Source organism: Salmo trutta, chromosome 27 (genome assembly GCF_901001165.1).
Source record: "Salmo trutta chromosome 27, fSalTru1.1, whole genome shotgun sequence".
Taxonomy (NCBI): Eukaryota; Metazoa; Chordata; class Actinopteri; order Salmoniformes; family Salmonidae; genus Salmo; species Salmo trutta.
Genome location: NC_042983.1, coordinates 12,913,710 through 12,940,384, shown reverse-complemented (window position 1 = coordinate 12,940,384; position 26,675 = coordinate 12,913,710). Strand labels below are relative to the sequence as shown.

Here is a 26,675-nt window from a genome sequence, read left to right as displayed (position 1 = left end):
TAACAGTAGAGAATAATGAGCTAACATGTGAATAAAGTCTTGGCAAAATGCTCTTAAGTGGACAACGTTTATTCAAAAAGTAGAGAGAATCAAGACCAGAACGGAATTTAGACTTCATTTACAATAAAACTCAAATGACATAGTTCAAACATCAAGTTATACACATCCATTTACACAACCTGTACATACATCCCCCCCCCCCCATAACATTTGCAATTCATTTCAAATAACTTAAATAGTTTTCTATTTAAAAGTGCAAATCCTTACACATGGATTTGAATAAGACCATGGCAATCCGGGATGTGGAGTTCACATCTTTTCTTGTGCAACGAATAATAATAATAATAATAATAATAATAATAATGTGTGAGTAGATAATTTTTCTCTTCCCATTAAACATGTGTTCTGGTAGAATTAGAATTCCTCGTTCTAGTTCTATGGTTCTCCTGATGTCCTGCTCAAGACGAGTCAATGAAAAGCAATCCTATTAATAATGTTGAGTAATTCACGTGGTACTAGTGTTATCTGTATCATTATAAACTGGGTGGTTCACACATTTCATAAGCCATTCTATGGCTGTACAGTATGTACAATATATATATACACAAAAGTATGTGGACACCCCTTAGAATTAGTGGATTTGGCTATTTCAGTCATACCCGTTGCTGACAGGTGTATAAAATCGAGCACACAGCCATGCAATCTCCATAGACAAACATTGGCAGTTGAATGGCCTTACTGAAGAGCTCAATGACTTTCAACATGGCACAGTCATAGGATGAGACATTTCCAACAAGTCAGTTTGTCAAATTTCTGCCCTGCTATAGCTGCCCGGTCAACTGTAAGTACTGTTATTGGGAAGCGGAAACGTCTAGGAACAGCAACGGCTCAGCGCAAAGTGGTAGGCCACACGAGCTCACAGAACGGGACCACCGAGTGCTGAAGCGTGTAAAAATCCCCTGTCCTCGGTTGCAACACTAACTACCAAGTTTCAAAAAGCCTCTGGAAGCAACGTCAGCACAAGAACTGTTCGTCGGGAGCTTCATGAAATGGATTTCCATGGCCGAGCAGCTGCACACAAGTCTAAAATTACCATGCACATTGCCAAGTGTCGGCTGGAGTGGTGTGAAGCTCACCGCCATTGGACTCTGGAGCAGTAGAAACACGATCTCTGGATTGATGAATCAGGCTTCACCATTTGTCAGTCCAACCGACGAATCTGGGTTCGGCAGATGCCAGGAGAACGCTACCTGCCCGAATGCATAGTGCCCACTGTAAAGTTTGGTGGAGGGGGAATAATGGTCTGGGGCTGTTTTTCATGGTTCGGGCTAGGCCCCTTAGTTCCAGTGAAGGGAAATCTTAACGCTACAGCATACAATGACATTCTAGATGATTCTGTGCTTTTAGCTTTGTGGCAACAGTTTGGGGAAGGCCCTTTCTAGTTTCAGCATGACAATGCCCCCATCCACAAAGCAAGGTCCATACAGAAATGGTTTGTCGAGATTGGTGTGGAAGAACTTGACTAGCCTGCACAGAGCCCTGACCTCAACTCCATCAAACACCTTTGGGATGAATTGGAACACCGACTGCGAGCCAGGCCTAATTGCCCAACATCAGTGCCCGACCTCACTAATGCTTTTGTGGCTGCATAGAAGCAAGTCCCTGCAGCAATTCTCCAACATCTAGTGGAAATCCTTCCCAGAGGAGTGGAGGCTGTTAAAGCAGCAAAGGGGGGACCAACTCCATATTAATGCCCATGATTTTGGAATGAGATGTTCGATAAGCAGGTGTCCACATATTTTTGGTCATGTATGCATGTATATATGTAAGGATGGCTGGGGCAGCCCAGTATTACAGGGGTTACAGACTCGGGTTGAAAACAACAGGGTTGAAGAGAGGTGATTCTCCAAGTCACAAGGCATGATAAGGTGAGAATGGTAGCGAATTGTTAATATTCTGACACTGTAGGGCAGACGAGAGGGTGAATCTCTACAACCCTCTCCAGGGGTAGCTAGTGGGGAACCCACACACTCTATTGGGCCATACATGCGTCTGTCTATGCATGCAGCCAATGCAAAGGAAACCGAAACACTATCACCACAAGCAGGAGATAATATATTACAGTATACTTCATATGTCGTCTGAGCAGTCTACTGTTAACTCTACTGGACAAGAAGAATTGAACTGGAACTCAGGCTGTGAAGAAAATAAAAAAAGGTTTAGACATTACAATAAAACAAAAAAGCACAGAGACAAAACACAAAAAAGCCCCAGTCTTGTGTGTTGTGGGTCAGCAGGACTGTGTTCAGTAACTGTGTAAGATTGGTCTGGTGGTGCAGGACTAAGACTTCTGCTCCGCTCCTGCAGCAGACGCGGCTGTGCTCTCCGGCTTAAGGATCTGATAGGTGATGAGATACTCTGGGTAGGCCTGCAAACACACATGGGACAGAAGTCAATGAGAAGAGCAAATACACTGAACTAAAGTATTAAAACGCAACATGCAACAATTTCACAGATTTTACTGAGTTACAGTTCATACAAAGAATTCAGTCAATTGAAATAAATGAATTAGGCCGTAATCTATGGATTTCACATGACTGGGGAATATAGATATGGTCACAGATGCCAATTAAGGAAGTGGATCAGAAAACCAAGAGCATCCGAAACATGCTCATTGGGTGACATGTCTGGTGAATATGCAGGCCATGGAAGAACTGGGACATTTTCAGCTTCCAGGAATTGTGTACAGATCCATGCGACATGGGGCCGTGCATTATCATGCTGAAACATGAGGTGATGGTGGCAGATGAATGGCACGACAACGGGCCTCAGGATCTCGTCACGGTGTCTCTGTGCATTCAAATTGCCATCAATAAAATGCAATTGTGTTCGTTGTCTGTAGCTTGTCTGTCCATACCATAACCCCACCACCAACATGGGGCACTCTGTTCACAACATTGACATCAGAAAACCGCTAGCCCACAGAATGCCAAACACACTGTTTGCATCTGCCCGGTACAGTTGAAACCAGGATTAATCTGTGAAGAGCACACTTCTCCAGGGTGCCAGTGGCCATCAAAGGTGAGCATTTGCCCACCGAAGTAGGTTACAACACCGAACTGCAGTCAGATCAAGACCCTGGTGAGGAAGACGCACACGCAGATGAGCTTCCCGAGACGGTTTCTGACAGTTTGCGCAAAAATTATTCTGTTGCACAAACCCACAGTTTCATCAGCTGTCCGGGTGACTGGTCTCAGACGATCCCAAAAGGTGAAGAAGCAGGATGTGGAGGTCCTGGGCTGGCTGGCGTGTTTACATGTGGTCTGCGGTTTTGAGGCCGGTTAGACGTACTGCCAAATTCTTTACCATGAGCCGCCTCCAACATTGTTTTAGAGAAATTAACATACATTTTTTTGGCAACAGCTCTGGTGGACATTCCTGCAGTCAGCATGCCAATTGCACGCTCCCTCAAATCTTTAGACATCTGTGGCATTGTGCTGTGTGACAAAACTGCACATTGTAGAGTGGCCTTCTATTATCCCCAACAAAAGGTGCACCTGTGTAATGATCATGCTGTTTAATCAGCTTCTTGATATGCCACACCTGTGAAGTGGATGGATATCTTGGCAAAGGAGAAACACTCACTAACAGGGATGTAAAGAAATGTGCACAAAATTTGTGAAATACCTTTTTGTGCTTATGGAAAATTTCAGGGAGATTTTATTTCAGCACATGAAACATTGGACCAACACTTTACGTGTTGCGTTTATATTTATGTTCAGTGTAATGAGTACAAATTATTTTCCATTGTGGATGCTTTTTAGTCCAGGTCTAGGCTTAGTCTGTGTCCATAATGTCTGGAATTGCCTTTGGGTATGAATGGAGTTGAGGTCTCACCTGCTCTCCTCTGTAGATTACATACTCTGCGTAGGCCAGGCCGTTGACGCTGGGCCGGCCAATCACAGAGTGATGTCCAGGGGGGGCATGGGCCATCTTCATGGCACTGAACTGGAGGAAGGACTTCCCCAGTGTTACACGGCAGAATAACATCTGCCTGAAGGTTACAAAAAAACAGGGAGAAGAGGCGTCAAATTAGGTTTCACTAATGATGTTTCACAATTATCAAAGCTCTGATGAAGGCCGGAATTGATTGATTAATTGATCGAGGGGCACTAGTTTGGCAACAGTGGTATAGAATGCTCGAGTCATCAAGTGCTCTCTTTTCATGAGTAGTAAAGCCTTAAATGCACCTAAATGTGTTCTTTCTATAGATCATGTCTCACCTGTGGCACAGGTAACAGGAGCGGTCTTTGTGAGTGGGGCATCCGGTGCCGCCCCCGATGCCATAAACATACTGGTTACTCTTAGAGGAGTTCTCAGCAAAGTAGATCCCTGCTCCAAACATTCCTCCGATGTACGCATGCCGCTCGTCAAAGCCTTTGTGGATAATGGCATTTATGAACGGAGAACCTGGAGAACCAAAAAACATGAAACAAGAACAATGTCAAATACGATTGAAATTGACATCGCTAAAAACAAGAAATAAATGATACAGGGTTAACATTTATCCAGTGATGATCAGTTAAGACATTATTGCCATTCAGAAATAACAAGGAGCGTGGTAAGAAAAAACAAAAAACAGGTTATAATATGAATATGTCTTGTTACCATGGAAGAGCATGCGCTCATTGTGGTGGTTGTGGTTCTCGTCCGAGATCTCCTTCTGGCGGTGTGTGTAACGCTCCCGCAGCTTCTTGTTGACCACCTTCTGGATCTGCATGGACACACAGACAGGAATCAACTAGAGCAGCAATACTGAGGAATTCTAATCTTCCTTCCTTTTCAGAAGATGGGATTGTTAACACTACCCGAGTTCCTGAAACCACAGTGGATTCTTACCAACCAATAACTGTGATCGAGGGTAGTACCAAAGTAAAGATGTGTATTTCTATCTTAAAGAGCTCCATCATAAGGCCAACTATAGATAGTAGAGTGTGTAGTACTGTAATTGAATGTAAAGCTGACCTTGATGATGTTGTATCTGCTGAACACCCCTCCTGCGTTCCCTCCATCCCTGTGTTCTCTGATGCTACTTTGCATCTTGAGCAGAGAGAAGAAAAAAGAAAGTTAAAATCTTAAAAAGCACAGGATTTCATTACATTTCTCCAAACATGGCACTCTTTCACCCTTGAGTAGGGTTGCAAAATATGATCAGAAACTATTAGAATTTTGGTAACCATCAAGGAATATATAAAAAGATTTAGACGACATCTAGTGGCGTTTCCGGGTACTTCAGATTGTAAGAGGCCTCTTATCTCTGGCCCCGTTTAACATGTATAAAAAAAAAAAATGTAAATAAAGGAAAAACTGAATGACAAAGCAGTAAAACATCCTAAATATAAAACAGTCAACTTAATGGATACCATTGTTGTTAAATATGAGGGTTTCAGCATGCAATTGTAAAATAAATAAAACATTTTATAAAAATGTCAATATGACCTTGTTGTAAATGTTTTGGGGCCAAACTGGTTGCAGTTGAAAAAAAAAAGTCAATAGTTGGAAGGAAATAATGCCATTGTTGATTAGATGCTTTAAAAAAAAAATTATTAGGCTATTTTCTAGGCTACACATTAAAAACATTAATACTTTGACAGTACCAGTCAAAAGTTCGGACACCTAATCATTCCAGGGTTGTAATTTATTTGAACCATTTTCTACATTGTAGAATCATAGTGAAAACCTCAAAACTATGAAATAACACATTTGGAATCATGTAATAAACCCCCCCCCCCCAAAAAAAAAAGTGTTATAAAAAAATCTAAATATATTTTCTAATTGAGATACTTCAAAGTAGCCACCCTTTGCCTTGATGACAGCTTTGCACAATCTTCGCATTCTCTCAACGCGCTTCATGAGGTAGTCACCGGGAATGCATTTCACTTAACAGGTGTGCCTTGTTAAATATTAATTTGTGGAATTTCTTGCCTTCTTAATGCATTTGAGCCAATCAGTTGTGTTATGACAAGGTGGGGGGGTATACAGAAGATAGCCCTATTTGGTAAAAGACCAAGTCCATATTATGGCAAGAACAGCTCAAATAAGCAAAGAGAAACGACAGTCCATTACTTAAGACATGAAGGTCAGTCAATGCGGAAAATTTCAAGAACTTTGAAAGTTTCTTCAAGTGCAGTCGCAAAAACCTTCAAGCGCTATGATGAAACTGGCTCTCATAAGGACCGCCACAGGAAAGGAAGACCCAGAGTTGCCTCTGCTGTAGAGGACAAGTTCATTAGGGTTACCAGCCTCAGAAATTGCAGCCCATATAAATGTTTCAGAGTTCAAGTAACAGACATCTCAACATCAACTGTTCAAATTTGAGATTTTCACTTTGAACCGCTTTGTCTTTTTGAGACGCAGAGTAGGTGAATGGATGATCTCCGCATATGCGGTTCCCACCGTGAAGCATGGAGGTGGTGTGATGGTGCTTTGCTGGTGACACTGTCAGTGATCTATTTAGAATTCAAGGCACACTTAACCAGCATGGCTACCACAGCATTCTGCAGCAATACACCATCCCATCTGGTTTGCGCTTAGTGGGACTATCATTTGTTTTTCAATAGCAGAATGACCCAACACACCTCCAGGCTGTGTAAGGGCTATTTGACCAAGAAGGAGAGTGATGGAGTGCTGCAGCAGATGACCTGGCCTCCACAATCACCCGATCTCAACCCAATTGAGATGGTTTGGTATAAGTTGGACTGCAGAGTGAAGGAAAAGCAGCCAACAAGTGCTCAGCATATGTGGGAACCCCTTCAAGACTGTTGGAAAAGCAATTCAGGTGAAGCTGGTTGAGAGAATGCAAAGCTGTGAAAGGCAAAGAGCTGCTACTTTGAAGAATCTCAACTATAAAATATATTTTGATTGGTTTAACACTTTTTTTTAGTTACTACATGATTCCATATGTGTCATTTCATAGTTTTGATGTCTTTATTTTTATTTTGTAGAATAATAATGAAGAAAAAAATCCTGGAATGAGTAGGTGTCCAAACTTTTGACTGGTACGGTTGTGTGTTAAATAACACACACACAGTGTCAAAAGTTTGGACACACCTACTCATTCCAGGTTTTTTTTCTCTTTATTTTAAATATTTTGTAGAACACACACACACACACACACACCTATTTGGACACCCCTTTGAATTAGTGAATTCAGCCATTTCAGCCACACCCGTAGCTGACAGGTGTATGAAATCGAGCACACAGCAATGCAATCTCCATAGACAAACATTGGCAGAAGAATGGCCTTACTGAAGAGCTCAGTGACTTTCAACGTTGCAGCGTCATAGGATGCCACCTTTCTGCGCTCCTAGAGCTGCCCTGGTAAGTGATTTTATTGTGAAGTGGAAATGTCTAGGGGGCAAAAGTGGTAGGTCATACAAGCTCACAGAATGGGACCACCGATTGCTGAAGCCCGTAGAGTGTAAAAATCCTCCGAATAATCTGAAAAACTCAGTTTCAAACTGCCTCTGAATGCAACATCAGTACAATAACTGTTTGTCGGGAGCTTCATGAAATGGGTTTCCATGCGCAATGCCAAGCGTTGGCTAGAGTGGTGTAAAGCTCACCGCCATCGGACTCTGGAGCATTGGAAACACGTTCTCTGGAGTGATGAATCACGCTTCACATCCGACTGTCCGACGAACAAATCTGGGTTTGACGGATGCAAGGAGAAAGAAGGCTACCTGCCCCAATGCATAGTGCCAAATGTAAAGTTTGGTGGAGGAGGAATAAAGGTCTGGGGCTGTTTTCATGGTTCGTGCTAGGCCCCTTAGTTCCAGTGAAGGGAAATCTAAATCCTACAGCATACAATGACATTCTAGACAATTCTGTGCTTCCAACTTCATGGTAACAGTTTGGGGAAGGCCCATTCCTGTTTCAGCATGATAATGCCCCATACACAAAGCAAGGTCCATACAGAAATGGTTTGTCAATCAGTGTGGAAGAACTTGACTGTCCTGCACAGAGCCCTGACCTCAACCCCATCGAATACCTTTGAGATTAATTGGAATACCGACTGCGAGCCAGGCCTAATCGCCCAACATCAGCACCCAACTTCACTAACACTTCACTAAGCTAAGGACCCTGGGACTGAACACCTCCCTCTGCAACTGGATCCTTGACTTTCTGATAGGTTGCCAGAAGGGTAGGCAACCCCAGACCTGCCAGGCTGATCCTCAACACTGGGGCCCCTCAGGGGTGAGTGCTTATTCCCCTCCTGTACTCCCTGTTCACACACGACTGCATGGCCAAGCACAACTCCAACACCATCATTAAGTTTGCTGACGACACAACAGTCGACAACGATGTCACAGTCTATAGGGAGGTCAGAGACCTGGCAGTGTGGTGCCAAGACAACAACCTCTCCCTCAATGTCAGCAAGACAATGGAGATGCTCGTGGACAACAGGAAAAAGAGGGCCGATTAACATCAAAGGGGCTGTAGTGAAGAGTTTCAAGTTCCTTGGTGTCCACATCGCCAACAAACTATCACGTGGTCCAAACACACCAAGACAGTCGTGAAGAGGGCACAACACCACCCTTCCTTCCCCCTCAGGAGACTGAAAATATTTGGCATGGGTCCCCAGATCCTCAAAAGTTTCTACAGCTGCACAATCGAGAACATCCGGACAGGTTGCATCACCGCCTGGTACGGCAACTGCTCGGCATCTGACCGTAAGGTGCTACAGAGGGTAGTGCGTACGGCCCAATACATCACTGGGGCCAAGCTTCCTGCCAACCAGGACCTATATACTAGACGATTTCAGAGGAAGGCTCTAAAAATTGTCAAAGTATCCAGCACCCAAGTCATATACTGTTCTCTCTGCTACCAAACAGCAAGTGGTACCGGAGCGCCAAGTCTAGGTCCAAAAGGCTCCTTAACAGCTTCTATCCTCAAGCTATAAGACTGCTGAACAATTAATCAAATGGCCACCCAGACTTTTTACATTGACCACCCCTTTGTTTTTACACTGCTGCTACTCGCTGTGTATTATCTATGCATAGTCACTTTAACCCTACCTACATTTACAAATTACCTCAACTAACCTGTACCCCCACAAATTGACTCGGTACCGGTACTCCCTGTATATAGCCTCGTTTATGTTATGTAATAAAAAATGTTACTTAAGAAAATATTTACTAAATAAACTTAACTCTATTTCTTGAACTGCATTGTTTGTTAAGGGCTTGTAAGTAAGCATTTCACAGTAAGGTCTACACCTGTTGTTTTCGGCACGTGACAAATAACATTTGATTTGACACACACACACACACACACACACACGTCTGAACCCACCTCCTCCTCCACTGATTGGCCCTCTTTGTCGTCAGGGGCTAGGTCGATGAGGACCGTGCCCTGGTTGGCACAGTGGAATGTCAGGTACGGGTTGGCACCTGGAGAAAAAACAAAGCACCTGTTACGCACTCATACTTGGTTATATATTGGAGTGGTTTTCCACCTATACTTTAAGGGCAAGTATACCAGACACATATTAGGCCTAATCCTGAACTACAAATAAACTTTCAATAGAGAATCTCCATTCCAGGAATAGGAAGAATAGTCTGGGAAGTATTTGATGCAACAATAAATGGGAAACATCACATGAGCGCCTCAGAGATTTCTCTGGGAATGTCCTGACCTTGTTGTCCCCCCAGCAGCCTCTCCACTCCCTTGATGAGTTTGTGTCGGTGGCCGTAAGCGTTGATCCCAATCTCCTTCAGTTCCTCGTGACCCATGTCAGCCAGCACATCCAGAGAGATCTGGGAAAGAACAGGACATTTCGTACAGAGCAGGGATCCTGAACTGTGACATGACAACAGCTAGTGCAACAGGGGCAAAATAAATAAAATATCAGACTAATTAGATGCCCTATTAAATTAAAAATTATAACATGAAACCCAAATCAATGAACACGCACCTGTTCTCTCTCGAAGATTTCCCTTATATGCTCCAGACCCAAGCTCTTCAGGAACTGACCGATGTTCATGTCCAACATTGCCACTGGAATATAAACACCACAAGAGCAAATTCAGCATGTGAGTAAAATGACTGATTCATCTGTACTGACTAAGATTTCAACCATATTCTACCAAAACTAGTAGAATACCAGCTGCTTGCTAAAACCCAGCTCAGTTGTGAACCAGGCTCTTCATCTATACTCACATTCCCCCTCCTTCCTGTCGGAGCCCGTGGCCCCGTCGGCCACTCCGGAGGTCCCTGCGGCCCCGAGCTCGTTGAGGGGCCCGGCCAGGTTGTCGATGCTGCTGGCTGCAGACAGGCAAGAGGGCGTGGAGGCTGGGGAGATGACCGAGCCTGCACTGACCACCGTGGCCTGGGGCTTGAAGCAGCTGGGCAGGGCATCTGGGGGCATGGCATCCATCAGCAGGGCACGGATGTCATCAGCCTGAAAGAGGAGGAGGACATAATTAGAGGGAGAAGTCATGGGTGAGAAGGGGCTCGAATTGTTGGCCTAATCCCTAATTTCTAAGCGTGTGCACACACACACACACACACACACACAGCCTTCGGAAAGTATTCAGACCACTTGACTTTTTCCACAGCCTTATTTTAAAATGGATTAAAAAAAATTAATATATTTTTTTAAATCACAAAATTCCCCATAATGACAAAGCAAAAACAGGTTTAGAAATGTTTGCTAATTTATTACAAATATTTAACAGAAATAACTTATTTACATAAGTATTCAGAACCTTTGCTATGATACTCGAAATTGAGCTCATGTGCATCCTGTTTCCATTGATCATCCTTGAGATGTTTCTACAACTTGATGATTCCACCTGTGATAAATTCAATTGATTGGACATTATTTGGAAAGGCACACCTGTCTATATTAGGTCCCACAGTTGAAATTGCATGTCAGAGCAAAAACCAAGCCATGAGGTCGAAGAAGTTGTCCATAGAGCTCCGAGACAGGATTGTGTCAAGTCACAGATCTGGGGAAGGGTACCAAAACATTTCTGCAGCATTGAAGGTCCCCAAGAACACAGTGGCCTCCATAATTCTTAAATGGAAGAAGTTTGGAACCACCAAGACTCTTGCTAGAGCTGGCCATCCGGCCAAACTGAGAAATCGGGGAAAAGGGCCTTGGTCAGGGACGTGACCAAGAACCCGATGGTCACTCAGACAGAGCTCCAGAGTTCCTCAGTGGAGATGGGAGAACCTTCCAGAAGGATAGCCATCTCTGCAGCATTCCACCAATCAGGCCTTATGGTAGAGTGGCCAGACGGAAGCCACTCCTCAGTAAAAGAAACATGACAACACGCTTGGAGTTTGCCGAAAGGCACCTAAAGACTCTCAGACCATGACAAACAAGATTCTCTGGTCTGATGAAACCAAGATTGAACGCTTTGGTCTGAATGCCAAGCGTCACATCTGGAGGAAACCTGGCACCATCTCTACGGTGAAGCATGGTGATGGCAGCATCATGCTGTGGGGATGTTCTTCAGCAGCAGGGACTGGGAGACTAGTCAGGTTTGAGGCAAAGATGAACAGAGCAAAGTACAGAGAGATCCTTGATGAAAACCTGCTCCAGAGCAATCAGGACCTCAGACCTGAGCGAAGGTTCACATTCCAACAGGGCAATGACCCTAAGCACACATGCAAGACAACGCAAGAGTGGCTTTGGGACAAGTCTCAATGTCCTTGAGTGGCCCAGCCAGAGCCTGGACTTAAACCTGATCAAACATCTATGGAGAGACCTGAAAATAGCATAGCTGTGCAGCCACGCTCCCCATCCAACCTGAGCTTGAGGGGATCTGCAGAGGAAAATGGTAGAAACTCCCCAAATACAGGTGTAGCAAGCTTGTAGCGTCATACCCAAGAAGACGAGGCTGTAATCGCTGCCAAAGGTGCTTCAACAAAGTACTGAGTAAAGGGTCTTTCTAAAAAACAGTTTTTGCTTTGTCATTATTGGGTAGTGTGTGTAGATTGAGGAGAAAAAAAAAACAATTTAATACATTTTAAAATAAGGCTGTACCATAACAAAATGCAGAAAAAGTCAAGGGGTTTAAATACTTTTCCGAATGCACTGTTGATGTGGAAAAATGGTAAGCATATCATAATGCAAGCAAATGCCAGCCATTTACAGCAAAAAACACTTGATTTTGTGGCATTGCTAACTGCTCTAACAGTAGGAGAGCAAGACATTTTACCGTAGCCAGGTCCAGTGCGGTCTGTCCCTCCTGGTTCTTCATGGTGGGGTCTGCTCCGTGGGCCAGCAGCAGAGCACACAGCTGGGTACGGCCCTTCTGAGCTGCTTCGTGGAGCGGGGTGAAGGCCCACTTATCTGTAGCGTTCACACATGTGTTGAACTTTATCAGGAGGGCAGCAATGTCCACGTGCTGTAAGAAAGAAGAGGAGAGAAAGAGGAAAGACAGGAGAGGAGTAGATGAGAGACAGCGGAGAGGAGCAGAGAAGATAGAAGTAGCAGATGAGGAGACACGAGAGGAGAGATCAGCAACACGATTTAATCATGACATGCCCAAAAACTGATGACATCCAAGCTGTTACATATCTAAGCTTTCCACAAGGTCACTTTCACAGTGTGGGTGTTTTGTCCTGTCCTGTATGGTTTTCTATAAGGTTTTGTAACCTAAACAATGCATACAATACCTTCTAAGAAATCCTCCAAGCTGTTACATATTTTAGGCCAGAAGGTCACAGGGTAGGTGTTTTGTATGCATTTTCTATGCTAAATAAAACTTATGTCAAACCGTACAGCATGTACAATGGGTTCCAAGGCCTGATGTAGACTTGGTGCGGACTCACCCCATAGGAGGCAGCGTTGTGCAGGGGGATGAGGCCTCCTTTGTCCTGTGCATTGACGTCAGCCCCGTGCTCCAGGAGATACTCCGCCACCTCCAGGTTGTTGTAGCCAGCTACAGGAGGGGAGAAACATGACAACATGAAAGATATTTCTGTAATGTGTCTAAGTAATAATATAGCTCCAAATGATCTAAATTCCCAGGGTTTGATGATCTGCCTGTCATTATTGTATGTAAGGAGATAAAGGTCTGTGTATGGGTTCCACATTTGCTATTAAATTAATTGATTCCACTGCTTTGCTTGCTATTATGGGTTTAGGCTGGGTAACTGTATAGCACTGACAATTGCTAATGTAAAGAGTGCTTTATAAAAATATAAAATTGATTTGATTCCATGAATAGATTCGGAGGGCTGGTACGTCCAGTACCTGCGAGGTGCAGGGGGGTGGAGTTACGTCCCTGTGTGTCTCTACAGTTGATGTTCTCTGGGCTGCAGAGTTTCTGGACGCGGGCCAGACAGCCCTTCTTAGCAGCGTCCAGCAGTGCAGCGTCCCCTCTCAGCAGGTCCTGGATGTCCGTGTCGCCATCCTTCACCATGTCCAGAGGCATGTTACCGTCACGGTTCTTCTTGGTGGGGTCCGCTCCATGCTGGAGAAACATCAAAAATATACACTGAACAAAAATATAAAACGCAACAATAAAGATTTCATTGAGTTACAGTTCATATAAGGAAATCAGTCAACTGAAATAAATTAATTAGGCCCTAACGTATGGTTTTCACATGACTGGGAATACAGATATGCATCTGTTGGTAACATATACCTTAAAAAAAGGTAGGGGTGTGGATCAGAAAACCAGTCAGTGTCTGGTTTGACCACCATTTGATTGTGGCCTTTGGAATGTTGGCCCACTCCTATTCAATGACTGTGTGAAGAGGTTGGGAACTGGAACACACCGTTGTACACATTGATCCAGAGCATCCCAAACATGCTCAATGGGTGACATGTCTGATGAGATGCAGGCCATGGAAGAACTGGGACATATTCAGCATTCAGGAATTGTGCACAGATCCTTGCAACATGGTGCATTGTCATGTTGAATCATGTTGTGATGGCGGCGGATGAAAAGGCACAGCAATGGGCCTCAGGACCTTGTCACGGTATGTCTGTGCATTCAAATTGCCAATCGATAAAATCAATTGTGTTCGTTGTCCGTAGATTATGCCATACCATAACCCGACCACCACCATTGGGCACTTTGTTCACAACAATGACATCAGCAAACCAGTCACCCACACGACACCAGATCTATCATCTGCCAGGTACAGTTGAAACTGAGATTAATTTGTTAAGAGCACAATTCTCCAGCATGCCAGTGTCCATCGAAGGTGAGCATTTGCCCACTGAAGTCAGTTACGATGCCCAACTGCAGTCAAAAACAAATTGACACCTGTGGCATTGTGTTGTGTGAAAACTGCACATTTAGGAGTGGCCTTTGATTGTCCCCCGCACAAGGTACACCTGTGTAATGATCATGCCGTTTAATCACCTTCTTGATATGCCCCACCTTTCTGGTGGATGGATTGTCTTGGCAAAGGAGAAATGCTCCCTAACAGGGATGCAAACAAATTTGTACCAAACATTTGAGCGAAATACGTGTTTTGTACGCATGGAACATTTCTGGGATCTTTTATTTCAGCTCATGACACATGGGACCAACACTTTACATATTGTTCAGTATACATACAAAAATCTCATAGTTTAATAGTTTGTTCTGTCGTAGAAAATCTCTTATAGCTATACATACTTCCCTGTTTTGACTGTATAAACGCCTCCTTATAGCCTCAGGCCATTTGGTCCTGATCATTTCAGAAGAGGCACAGGAAGACTAACCTTGAGCAGCAGTTTGCAGATCTCGTATTTGCCCTTGGCAGCAGCCTCGTGGAGAGGGGTGAACTTCCAGAGGTCAGCTACGTTCACCGATGCCCCGTGTCTCACCAGCAGCTCAGCCACCTCATAGTGACCGTAGGAGCAGGCGTTGTGGAGGGGCACTAGACCACTGCAGGACAGACAGAAGAGGCTGACTAGTTACACCACTGAAGGAACAGAGATCCTATAAATGATGCATTTCAATTATTGAAAGTTTCAAGTACCGTGTGTATTTCATGTAAAATAAAATCCAATGATAAAGACATTCAAAACAGAATAAAAGCCTTTTTATTGACTATCTGAGGTAAAAGCAAAAGCAGCAGTCTTGTAAAAAACAGACAGACCGAGGTAATACATTAACATTTTAATCATTTAGCAGACGCTCTTATCCAGAGTGACTTACAGGAGCAATTAGGGTTAAATGCCTTGCTCAAGGAAGCAGACAGACAGACACACATTACTGTTTTTCCTTGCCGGGCTCAGGGTTTCGAACCAGCAACCTTTCAGTTACTCGCCCAACACTTTAGCCGCTAGGCTACATTGTCCTCCTAGGGTGGACTAGGAGGACGACACGTACCCTTTGTCTTTAGCATGTACGTCAGCTCCATGATGTAGCAGGTACTCCACCACGGCCACACGGTTGTAGCCTGCAGCAAAGTGCAGAGGGGTAGAGTGACGACCCTCCAGGTCCCGACAGTTCACGTTCTGAGGAGTGCAGAGTTGCTACAACACACAGACGAGACAACATAGACAGAAGATCTAAAGAAGTGAGAGAGGATTGAGGAAGACATCTTGGATTCGTGGTGGTATGTAGAGCATCGTTGATGCATGTAACGGGATTGAACTCACGAACCTGAGACGATGTAGCTGATCAGCTTACCTGCACAGTGTCCAAATCTCCAGCCTTGGCGGCTTCCAGAAACCGGTAGTCGACATCAGAGTTACGGGTTGGAATATTTTCTGTAGGAAAACATACCGAGAGATAAAAAAAAAATAAAAAAAACACTAAGATGTATGGGCAACATAAATCGATTGTTTCTCTGTTTATACATCTTGCTAACTTTCCAACATTGATTAGCATAGCCTAGAAGTTAAGGCCATGCATCTTACATCCACACAAGCAACATTGTCAATCACAACGTAGATAGAAGAATATGAAAAATAATCTTTGTATTTAACCAAGACGCTCTACTGCTGTACCATTGAGGATCTGCTGCACGGCCTCGTTGCCCATCTGTGAGGCAGTGAAGCCCTGCAGGGAGACGATGGCCGGGTCGGCCCCGTAGCTCAGCAGCAGCCTGCACGTCTGGATGTGGCCCGCCAGGGCTGCCCTGTGGAGGGCTGTCTGCCCCAGGGTGTCCACCGCATTTACCTGGAGGGAGGGAAGAGTCGGTTACTCAAACAGCAACATACTCACAGCTAAATATGATACATTTATTTCATGAAATATTTTGAGTCACGTTATCAGATAGAGGCTGGGAGCAAGTGAGAGAGAGAAAGGAGAGAAAAGAGCTAGATGAAAAGGTACATTAAATGATACGGTAATAGTGAGACGCTGCAGTGTTCACCTTGGCTCCATGTTTCTGCAGCACCTCCAGGATGTCGTTGTGTGCTCTCTCAGCCGCTACATGCAGAGTCGTCATGAAGCTAGACAGGACGAGAGAGAGACAGAGACAACCATTCATACCTCACCCAGGGGCTATATGAATGCATATGGCAGTGTTTCCAGACGGCGTGCAAAGGTCCTAAAAAACCCAACATTCTCAATTGAAACCAATAGGTACCAAACTATTTTTGGTGAGGGTGTCTTATACACTGGTAGGAGAAACACTGATACATGGTCTCTGAGTTTTAATGGTGTCTTACTCTTTGTTCTTCTCGTTGACGTTAGCACCTTTACGCAGTAGCAGCTCGGTCACCTGCTTCCGTTTGGGGTGAGGGGAAGCAACGGCACAGTGCTGAAACAGAGGGACAACACCTTCCATGAATCACTGTCCATCACATGCTTGAAATCCTTCAGGTTTTGTACTCGTTTTATAGTGGTCATCCTAGGTTATGCATGTCACACAAACACGTACCGATAGAGACATAATATTATGGCACCCCTGTCCTCTATATAGTGCTCAACTTTTGACCACGGACCACTTTTCAAAAGTAGTGCACTAAAGGGAATAGTTTGCCATTTGTGACACATCCATAGCTGTATATTATGAGATAATGTTAGGTGTCAGCACTGTGACATTGAGCATTAGCCAGAAGGAGAAGGGATCTCACCAGGGCTGTCTCGTTGGTCTGTGGGTGTTTGAAGCTAATGATCTCCAGAGCCAGAGTCTTCTTCACCTTGGCCATGTCTGCCTCCCGAGCTGCCTGGAGCAGCGAATGACCTTTAAACTCATCTGGATGGTAGAAAGAGGATATTGACATTCATGTGAGAAGACCTGAGTGCTCAGGCAGGCATTCTCTTCAGTTTAGAAGGCGTGTGAGTGTGTGTTGTGTGCCGTCTATAGTCTTTGTGAATAGGGAGTGATGTGTGTGTATACAAGTATGTTTTTCTTCTTTGTTAACATGTATAAGGGGTGTGTGTGTGTATGCATGTCTCCCAGCAGAACTCACAGGTGAGCCGCTCTTTGAGTTCGGGGGTGGGGGCCAAGTCCACGGCGCTCTTGCTGTGGCAGTTGAGCAGGTTGGGGTCGGCCCCGTGGCTCAGCAGCAGAGAACACACCTCCACGCGGTTCTTAGACGCAGCCTCGTGGAGAGGGGTGAACTGCCACAGGTCCATGGCATTCACACACGCTCCATGCTGTAAACACACAGACGAGTTAATCAGTCATTAGCCATCAATAAAAGCATTCGGCATTCTAAAAAGTTGAATTAAAGCGGGGTTTCAATGACAGGTCTATAGAACACTTACCTTGAGAAGAAGCTCTGTGACCTCAAAGTGTCCATAGGAGCAGGCGTTGTGAAGAGGGACCAGGCCACTGTACGACAAATATAAAGCCTTTTAATTGAATGATCATCATTCATTTCAAGTTCTACAAATTAAATCACTATGACAATATGGTTGACTTTCTCAGCTGTGAAAATGTCTGAGAATGGGTCTTAGACCAGGAAACAGGGTAATGGCTCCTAATATAATTCACTACTTTTAACCAGGGCCTATATGGTGTTTTTGCGATGCAGTCTATTTCAGAATTGCCTTACCCTTTGTCCTTGGCATGGACGTCTGCGCCGTGCTGCAGCAGTAGCTGGACGATGCGTACGCGGTTGTAACCAGCCGCCAGGTGCAGTGGCGTGGACTGGAAAAGAGGACATGTTATTAGACACACAGAGCCCAGAGTCAATGCACCTGAGAACACACTGCCTTTAGGGAGCCAGAGTGAGTGAATGGCTGATTATGCTTGGAAGCAAACTGTATACACTAGGTGGTCTGTGTGTTTTCATCGCAGTCAAGGTAAACGGTGGAAGGATGCAAGCTCAGAAAGGTTGTAGTCCACCCCAAAAACAACAACTAGTGTTTTTTGAAGTCGGTTCGGTTTGATTATTAAAAAATAAATCTATTAATACATGAAATGCATTAAGAAATAATGACATTAAAATGATTTTAGAGCTTTTAATGGAAATTCCCAAGACAAAAATAGTGAACATTCAATTGCCAGGTTCACTATGAGTAGACAAGGAAATTACTATGAAATATTAAAATATCAGTTGTGTATGTTACTTAGTTATTTGATTACTTGATTTTTAATTCCATAAAGTCATCATCTCTGCTCAGGCAGTAGCAGCCAGACAATATTATTTCTGTGTTCGCCATACCATATTGTCATTAGTCATCCTATTTAGCTAGGTTAGCCTGCCTAAGTATGCTGCAGAGCAGTGTGACATTTAAAAAAATGTTTTATTAGTTCTTCAAAGTAGATAAGGCATTCTTTCACAAACTTTGTCTAACCCTCTCTCGTTGTGTTGTGTACATTCCTCCCTCATGCGGTCTGTGTGTATCTAACCTAACGTAGCAGGCATAAAAGTGTATCCATCTCTGTCCAAGACGGAAAGAACAGGCACAATGAGTTATGGTCATAATGGTAATTACCACATTCCTGATCAGAACTAGGTTGAATATTTGCCTAATGAAAACTACAACTCCCTTCAGCCCAGCTTCCCACAGTCCTTGACTTGACTTCTCTCGTGAACTATTTGATTTCTCTCTAGAGAAACGGCGCGTTCATCTCACAAAAACTCCTTGAATTCCATTTAGTGAAGGTTGTAACAGACGTTGGCCAATTAGTTGTTTAATAGCCCCCCCCCACCCCCCACACACACAAAAAAAGTTGTTAATCGCTTAGCACTAACAACTGCCCTATCTATGCAAGTCTGAGATCCTGCATCTTAAAAATATACTTCTTAGGTCACACACTGACGCGCGCTTACCTCTTAAAATAAAGGAGAAAAGGGAAATCTGACTTCCAACATACATCAAATGAATGTGAAATGTAAACATTGAGCTAGTCAAAACGGAGTTTGTCCCTCAACTACACCCCTTACGAAACATACAGGTTGTTAAAAGGCTGGCTAAGGAAGGCTTGAATCTACTGTGTATTCATAAAAATGTGTTTGTGTATGCCCATTCCAAATCACATGATGCCTATGTGAACCAAGCAGTACAACGTTAGTGTACACAAAGCTGTGTCATAGATAACAGTTATCCACCCATGAGTCTACCAACAGTTGACCTCGCAGACAGAGAGGAAGAAACAGTAGCATTCATGCACTGGTATTAAGAAAAAAATAAGACCACTGCACAACTCAGACATAGTGAGGATGATCACTGAAACATGACAGATTAACCAAATCAGGGCCCGGTTTCCCAAAAGCATCTTAAGGCAATGACAGGTCTTCGGTTCTTTTGGGAAACCGGGCCCTGACTAATAATAGGATCATTCAGTGTTTGATGAAGGCAATCACAAGGAAGGAAATGCATTAATACAAAAAGCATGAGCAGCGACGACGGCACAGCACTTAAAGATGAGGAATGATTTGTTTTGTTTTTAACCAAGGAATATGACCGAGTCAAGACTAGAAGAAGTGAGAAGTGGACAGTGACCAAATCACAAACAGTACAAGAACTGATTGACAAAATGCAGGCGGAGGCTTCCAGACATGCGCAAATGATTATCAAAAAAGAAAAGTCACAGGCCTAGAATAAATAGAATGATTGAAAAGCAAGAAGTGATTGAAACTTGGCACAGGTGAAAGGGTGTAAAGCAGTTAGATAGAGGGATGCAGAAAGGTGGAGGGAGCACTCTGGAAAAGCAGGCAATGTGGAATTTGAGCTCCTTTCCAAATCCAACGAGTGGCGCGGCCGTGGCCTTAGAACCACCTTCCAACCTCCACCACATGCACTAACACACACACCACACCCGGGTTCAAATAGTAGGCACGTCTGATTTCTTTCAAATACTTTCAGAATTTGATTGAGACTGCCGGGAGTGTCAAATGGGCGTAGTTTACACTTTGGGGACTAGTCCTACTCCATCATTACTATTGCACCAGACAAGCTCAAATCACACACAGCTAAAGTATTTGAAAGACAACAAATCGTATTTCAACCCAGGTCTGGCGCACACACACACACACACACACACACACATTAGGGTGGGAAATATGAAAGTGACCAGTAGACCCAGGTCCATGATGTGCAATTATGAGTGAGAGCCAGCGTATTGGTCAAATAAAACACGGATTAAAGAAAAAATGTACATCACAAAAGTGCAACAATCAGGTGGCTGTTATCGAGATAAACTTACCAGCATTTTTTGGGATGTTGACTGATCGACAATGTTGCCAGATTCACACAAAAAACAAAACAAAACAAAAAATTACAAAATTGTAGCATTTTTCTTTCACAGCAAGAGAGGATACTTCTAGCCTATCACCCTTTTAAAGTAATTGAGAAACACCAGAATTATCACTTCATATAAATTCAAAGTGACACCAGGTACAATGAGTACACAGCTTAAGGGAAATGTGACTTCTCTCGTGGTTTCTCCGAGGTATTCTTAATAAGGCAGCCAGGCTCCCTGGTTATCCCCTAAGGACAAATGGCCCAGTCATAAACCCAAATATGTTCCGCCAACAAATCAAAGATGGAGGAGGAAAAGCTGCTATGATTAGAAAAAAATTGAGGATTTCCTAAATGTCAGTTGAGAACAAGGTAATGTGCTTGGAAAACCTATATCAACGAATATTGATTAGGATTTTAATTTATCCACTTTAGGGACCTGGTTTGCCAGAGTGAATTACGATGGCAGAAAAATACTGCTCGTCCTAGTCAATAGCCTCAAGAGTACACATTACTCATAATTACGAAAAGGAGACCAAGATATGGTTTCTTGCCAACTAGGAGATTTTTGACGAGGACTTCCCTATTTATGAGAATGCACTGGGGGTGAAAAACTGAATATTTAAAAACTGGTGCCAAACAGGAAAAGGGGTAAACAAAAAATATAAAAATCAAAACAACCCAGTCCTACTCCACAATTACCAATGGAAAGTAGAGCCTTCTGACTTTAAAAGTACACACTTTCCTCAGACTGAAGTTAATTGTCTAGTCATGACGCCCTGAGTAGAGAAAGGAAGGCTCTGGTGAAGCACAATGCTCTTTGATCTAAACACTCACGCATCAACAGCTAAAAACAACAAAGCAAAGATTTTCATAATCCTAAACAGGCACCTTATCTACAGTATGTCGACAAAGCCCGGCATGAGTCATAACAGCAAGTCAATGACAGTGACACAGTGTGCTAAAGGAGGCAGAATGCCATGATTTAAAATGAAATTCCCATAACATATGCTGTACAGGATAGAATATGAATGGACGTGGTTAACCATGACCTAATATTAAACAGATTTTTAGGCCTACATAAAAAAAAAAGCTGAAAGCTTAGAGCTATTATATTCAATTAGCACTCAATATATCAGTTTTCTTAGGAATTAGGAAAATTTGATGGATATAGGGACAACTTGGTTATAGAAAACATTGGGTGTGCAGAAGACAGAGGATCAGTGTTTCTAGGGTTAGGGGTAACCGAGGGACCAAAATAAAAGTGAAAATATTTCCTGCCAAACCCCCCCCCCTCCAAAAAACATATTTGGAGCAATACCTAACCACTCAAGGAGTAGAAAATAAGATAAGAGCCTTAGTCTTAACCACAGCAACAACAAAAAAATACTTAACTTCTACACACAGGGGATGGTTGAACAGGGTGAGATATTTTTATATACAATGAAACAAACGGATGAAATTTCGACTCTGATCACAGGAGCTAAAAATATTTAGACAGATGGGCATCTTTTAGGTCAAATATCAGAGAAATCCATGTTGATAGATAATCGTTAAAGGGATACTGAAGGATTTTGGCCATTTATCTTCTTACCCAGAGTCAGATGAACACATGGAAACCATTACCATTTTTATGTCTCTGTGTGCAGTGTGAAAGAAGTTGCTAACTAGCGTTAGTGCAATTGGTAACTAGTTTTAGCGCAATGACTGGAAGTCTATGGTAATTGCTAGCATGTTAATAGATACCATAGACACAAATAGAACAATGAGACAGATATTTCACCAGATGTATAAATATGAAGCACCCGCTTGGTGTTTCCACTTACTACAAAATATAGTAGTGAGAGGAAGCCCAGTGGCCGGCAGAAGATGAAAGGAGATGGAGTTTGGCCAACATTTAGCAAATTGTCTCACCGATGAAACATTTGATCTCAATACAGTTTTCTGTTGCCAAAACTACAATCTGTTATGAACAGAGTGGACTACGTTTTGTAGACTTTACCCTTTGCCAAAGTTTTAAAAATTGCATTGTCTCGAAGGAATGCAAAGGTGAATTGAGTTATTGCATATGTGCACTTCACTGAGTATGCGATACCTAAAGGAAATATGCAGACGCTTGCTAGAACGGGCCAGTAGGATCTCGCTAGCTCTTGCTTGACTCTGCCCACCTCCTTGCTTGTTCTGCCCACTATGGCTAATTTGGTCCTATTGGAAACGACAGGCTGTGGTCTATCTTGGTTTTGTTATAAAAATCTTTCCCATTGACTTCCAGACATAGCGCTAACGCTAGTTAGCATTTGCTCGCAAAACTACATCTAACTTCCTTCATACTGGATGCAGAGACATAAAAATAGTGCATATGACTGGGGAAGTACATTAATGGCTTCCTTGCCAAAATCCCAAGTATCCCTTTAAGTCAATACAGTAAATTGAGTCAAGCTTCCCCTGCTTAAATCCAATCCAATGACAAATCCTTTTCATATTATGCTCCTTAAAATAATCAGACTAGGATGAGATGGTGTTTTTAACACACAACAGTGACTTTGTTTTGGTAATTAAGCTGACAGAGTTTCTCCATACTTTTGTTGCTGTTGGTCACACAAATCTTATGAACAAGTCAAGCATCTGCTACAATATTATACAACATTAATAGAATGTGTGGGGATGGAAGGTTGTGATGGTGAAATTGTACCTTGCGGCCATCACTGGCATGGCAGTTGACATTTAACGGGGTCAGTAGTGCCATCAGTTTCTCCTCGTTGCCACTCCTGTAGCACACAGATAACAGAGAACAGAGGAGAGACATTACATATGTTGTATTATAAAATGTGTAAAGAGGTGATAGATAGGTAACATAAAAATAGCACTGACCTTGCTGCTTCCAGGAGTTCATCCTTCTTGTACTCACCTGAATACAAAATACCAGGTTAGAATAGCACAAAGTCCAGACAAGCCGTGATTCACATAAAAGGTTACAGTCCAGGTCGTTAGAGTTGCAGTCGAGTTAAAACAGAAAGACAACCTGGAACATACCCAACGTAATGGGGGATATAACTGACTGAAAGGGGGTTGTTGTATGAAACTCACCAGTGAGCACAGCCTTGGCAGAGGGGTCTGCCAGATCCAGGGCAGACTTGCCGTCCGTATTACGGATGTTGGGATCGGCGCCATGCTGGAGGAGCACTTTGTGAAGGAGACAGGAAACAGTTTCAATATTTTAATTCAATTATAGTCTTATTCCTTTGAGTTTAGAGTACTTTAATTTAACTATAGTCATGCACCTAAGTTCCCTTGTAGATTACTTAAATTCAATATAGTCAACATAAACCATGTTCATTTTGGAAAAGTTAACAGTGTTGAAAGAAACAAAATAGTATATTTGGGTGCAGGAATAAAGCACTGGGAGCAGCAATATTGTGTGGACCTCTCATTCATTTATCACAGTAAAATAAAATTGGGCCCAGCACAGGTATTCTCAAGTTTAGGATGTGCATGTCACCCTCAATATATACAAAGACAAAACAGACCCTGATCATGGTAATCCATCCTTACCGATGCACACATCAATCTTGCCTTTGATGGCTGCCTCGTGCAGAGGTGTGTAGTTCCAGTTGTCCCGTGCATTGGGGTCTGCACCTTGGCACAGCAGGAGACTGACCACCTCGGCATGGCCAAAGGAGCAGGCGTTGTGAAGGGGAATGAGACCACCGTCGTCTCTAGCATGCACATTAGCTCCAGTCTGTAAAAGGTGCTCAACCACATCCTTTCGTCCAAAACCTGACATGGCAACAGACAAAACCTGGTCAGTGCATACAAGTTAAGTTTCATTAGGTGTACGTAAAGGATACACATGGTATACACGTCCAACTAAATGCTAACATGCAGGTTCCTTCAACATTGCAACAACAATAAGAAATAAATATAAGAATACCAACATAAAGTAAATGGGTCAGTAGAATAGAATAAATATTTGAGCATAAGTACAATACAGGAAGGCACAATTTATAAGGCGGCAGGTAGCCTATCGATTAAGAGGTCGGGCCAGTAACCGAAAGGTTGCTGTGTAGAATCCCTGAGCTGACTGTGGAAATCTGTCTATGTGCCCTTCAGCAAGGCACTTAACCCTAATTCCTCCTGTAAGTCATTCTGGATAAAAGTGACAAATGTCTAGGAGGGGGGTGACCTTTTGCCTAAATGGTAAAGTAATGTCGCTTCTACAAAAGAAAAATAACAAAAAAACAGAGAGCACAATATCAACAACCTAAAGTACTTTTTTGTGCAGTTCCTCTAGAATGTCAAAACGGGGTGTGCACAAGCCCTACACTAACAGTCTGGATTCTGTAAATCAGCTGGTAACCAACCATTGCGTTGCTGAACACATGATTATATGTATTGACACCCATGAAACAACACATCTGTGATTTTTTGTTTACACTTAGTAAGTAGTTAGCAGCTACGAGGGATGAGTTAGATTTGAGGCCTTCTGTCCCCATCGGTCGGTGTGCCAAACTGTTTTTAGCATTATAGTTTGCTAGCCGTTTTCGATGGGCCTTGGTCCTGGAAAACTAGCCAGATAGATAACGTTAGCGAATAAAAATATTAACATGTATTGTTAACTAATAACTAGATAGCCATTCCCGTCGTGACAACTACAGATTGTGATCTTTTAGCACGCACAAGTAAGGCGATGTGCGAAAATACGTCAACGATCCAGCTCGCGCTGACAACAAAAACAAAGCTTGCTAGCGCTTAGCTAACCTGCAGCGAAATGCAGAGGGGTAGATTTTCGCCCGGCCATGTCCTTCGCATTCACATTCACCGAGTCTACAAGTCTCTTCACACGGGATACATCTCCATTCCGACAGGCCTCAAATAGATCCCTGAAAGCTCCACCGATCCCGCTACTGCCGTCACCGGGGCTCGTGCCTCCTGAACCGGGGCTCGAGACACTACTACTCTCCCCGCCGGAGGTTGTTGTGGTCGGGCTTGTACTGCTCCCAGTGCTGAGGGCCGGGGCTGGAAGATCCGGAGAGCCCGAAGGATTCTCCATGCCTGCGCTGCATCCACGCTCACCATCCGGGGGCACTGAGGTCGCTGTCACAAGATCAATTGGTAGAGAGTCCGGAGGACTTACAGAAAGGGAACTGTTTCGTGGCGGAGATTGCAGGTTACCCTGCTGTTGTTGCTGCGATGAGCGACGAGACACCGCCATTTTCGCAGCAGCTCACTGGAAACAGTCCTTTTCTTATTTTTCTTCAGTGGGGTTTATCGGCGGTTGGCATTCAACGTTATGGTGCATTACCGCCACCTACTGTCCTGGAGTGTGGGCCAGCGACAGGGAGAAACTAAATCCAACCTGCCAGCCACGTTGCTCTTAATAAAACATATACAATATTTGAGACTATATCTAATGACGTTCTACTCAATATACTCGTTAAACTAATTTCCTGTATCCCCTTCTCTCTCATACTAGATCTCAATCTCTCTCTTCCCCCCTGATACTGCCCACACTGTAGCAATACATGCTCCACGGTTTCTGTTTCCTGGCAATAATCACACTTTCCTGTTAGATACTTTCATATCCCATTTAAGGTCTTATTCAACTGGCTGTATCCCACCCTTAATCTTGTAAAATTAGCCTCCTCTCTTCTGTCCCTTCCTGCCGTCCTCCACTCCCCTTCCTCTGTAAATGAAATAAATGCCTACCTATTTCTCATCTCCTGCCATCTCTGCAACATCACTGTCCATGTCAGTCTTTTTGCCTCTGCCTTGGTCATTGAAACTACAACCTCAACATCCCCACTACTAAGTGCTTGTTTAGCCAGTACATCAACTGCCACGTTCCCTTCCAACCCACATGGGCTGGAACCCAAGTAAATCTTATCTGTACTCATTTGTCTAATCCTGCAATGGGTTTGTAGCACCTCATAAAGCAGGTCTTGTCTGCTATGTGAGCTAAAGGACTGGAGACTCATCAAGACTGTACATTAATCAGATCAAATAACTACCCTGTCTGGTTTGACTTCCTTCACCCACTGCAAGGCCAACAGTATGGCCATCAGCTCTGCT

The 26,675-nt window shown here is 43.5% G+C and overlaps 1 protein-coding gene across 4 annotated transcripts; it reads right to left on the bottom strand.

Moving 5' to 3' along the window:
• Window positions 1-1,798: 1,798 nt before the first annotated feature.
• On the bottom strand, window positions 1,799-25,857 carry LOC115164328 (poly [ADP-ribose] polymerase tankyrase-1). 4 transcript variants are annotated; one of them, XM_029716703.1, is made up of 28 exons: window positions 25,365-25,857; window positions 24,159-24,383; window positions 23,694-23,789; window positions 23,478-23,514; window positions 23,299-23,374; window positions 20,572-20,592; window positions 17,972-18,066; window positions 17,682-17,748; window positions 17,384-17,570; window positions 17,045-17,166; window positions 16,637-16,728; window positions 16,339-16,417; window positions 15,971-16,142; window positions 15,651-15,730; window positions 15,348-15,493; window positions 14,735-14,900; window positions 13,271-13,490; window positions 12,847-12,956; window positions 12,231-12,419; window positions 10,222-10,462; window positions 9,977-10,059; window positions 9,698-9,818; window positions 9,355-9,452; window positions 5,026-5,100; window positions 4,669-4,774; window positions 4,284-4,479; window positions 3,898-4,054; window positions 1,799-2,428 (listed from the first exon to the last, which is right to left on the bottom strand). In XM_029716703.1, the coding sequence occupies exons 1-28, from the start codon at window positions 25,816-25,818 to the stop codon at window positions 2,342-2,344; spliced, it is 3,798 nt and encodes a 1,265-aa protein (XP_029572563.1). In that variant the 5' UTR covers window positions 25,819-25,857; the 3' UTR covers window positions 1,799-2,341. The 4 variants fall into 4 exon arrangements, with proteins under 4 accessions (XP_029572563.1, XP_029572564.1, XP_029572565.1 ...); XM_029716704.1 differs by having other exon boundaries at window positions 2,268-2,428; window positions 4,284-4,470; XM_029716705.1 differs by lacking the exon at window positions 20,572-20,592 and having other exon boundaries at window positions 2,268-2,428.
• Window positions 25,858-26,675: the final 818 nt, after the last annotated feature.

Excerpts from the sequence above, each read along its gene's own strand:
- LOC115164328 (XM_029716703.1), bottom strand. The coding sequence starts at position 25,818 with ATGGCGGTGTCTCGTCGCTCATCGCAGCAACAACAGCAGGGTAACCTG. Across the intron at positions 16,143-16,338 it reads TGCAGAAACATGGAGCCAAG|GTAAATGCGGTGGACACCCT; the intron begins GTGAACACTGCA and ends CCCTCCCTCCAG. Across the intron at positions 15,494-15,650 it reads GAGATTTGGACACTGTGCAG|CAACTCTGCACTCCTCAGAA; the intron begins GTAAGCTGATCA and ends TGTGTGTTGTAG.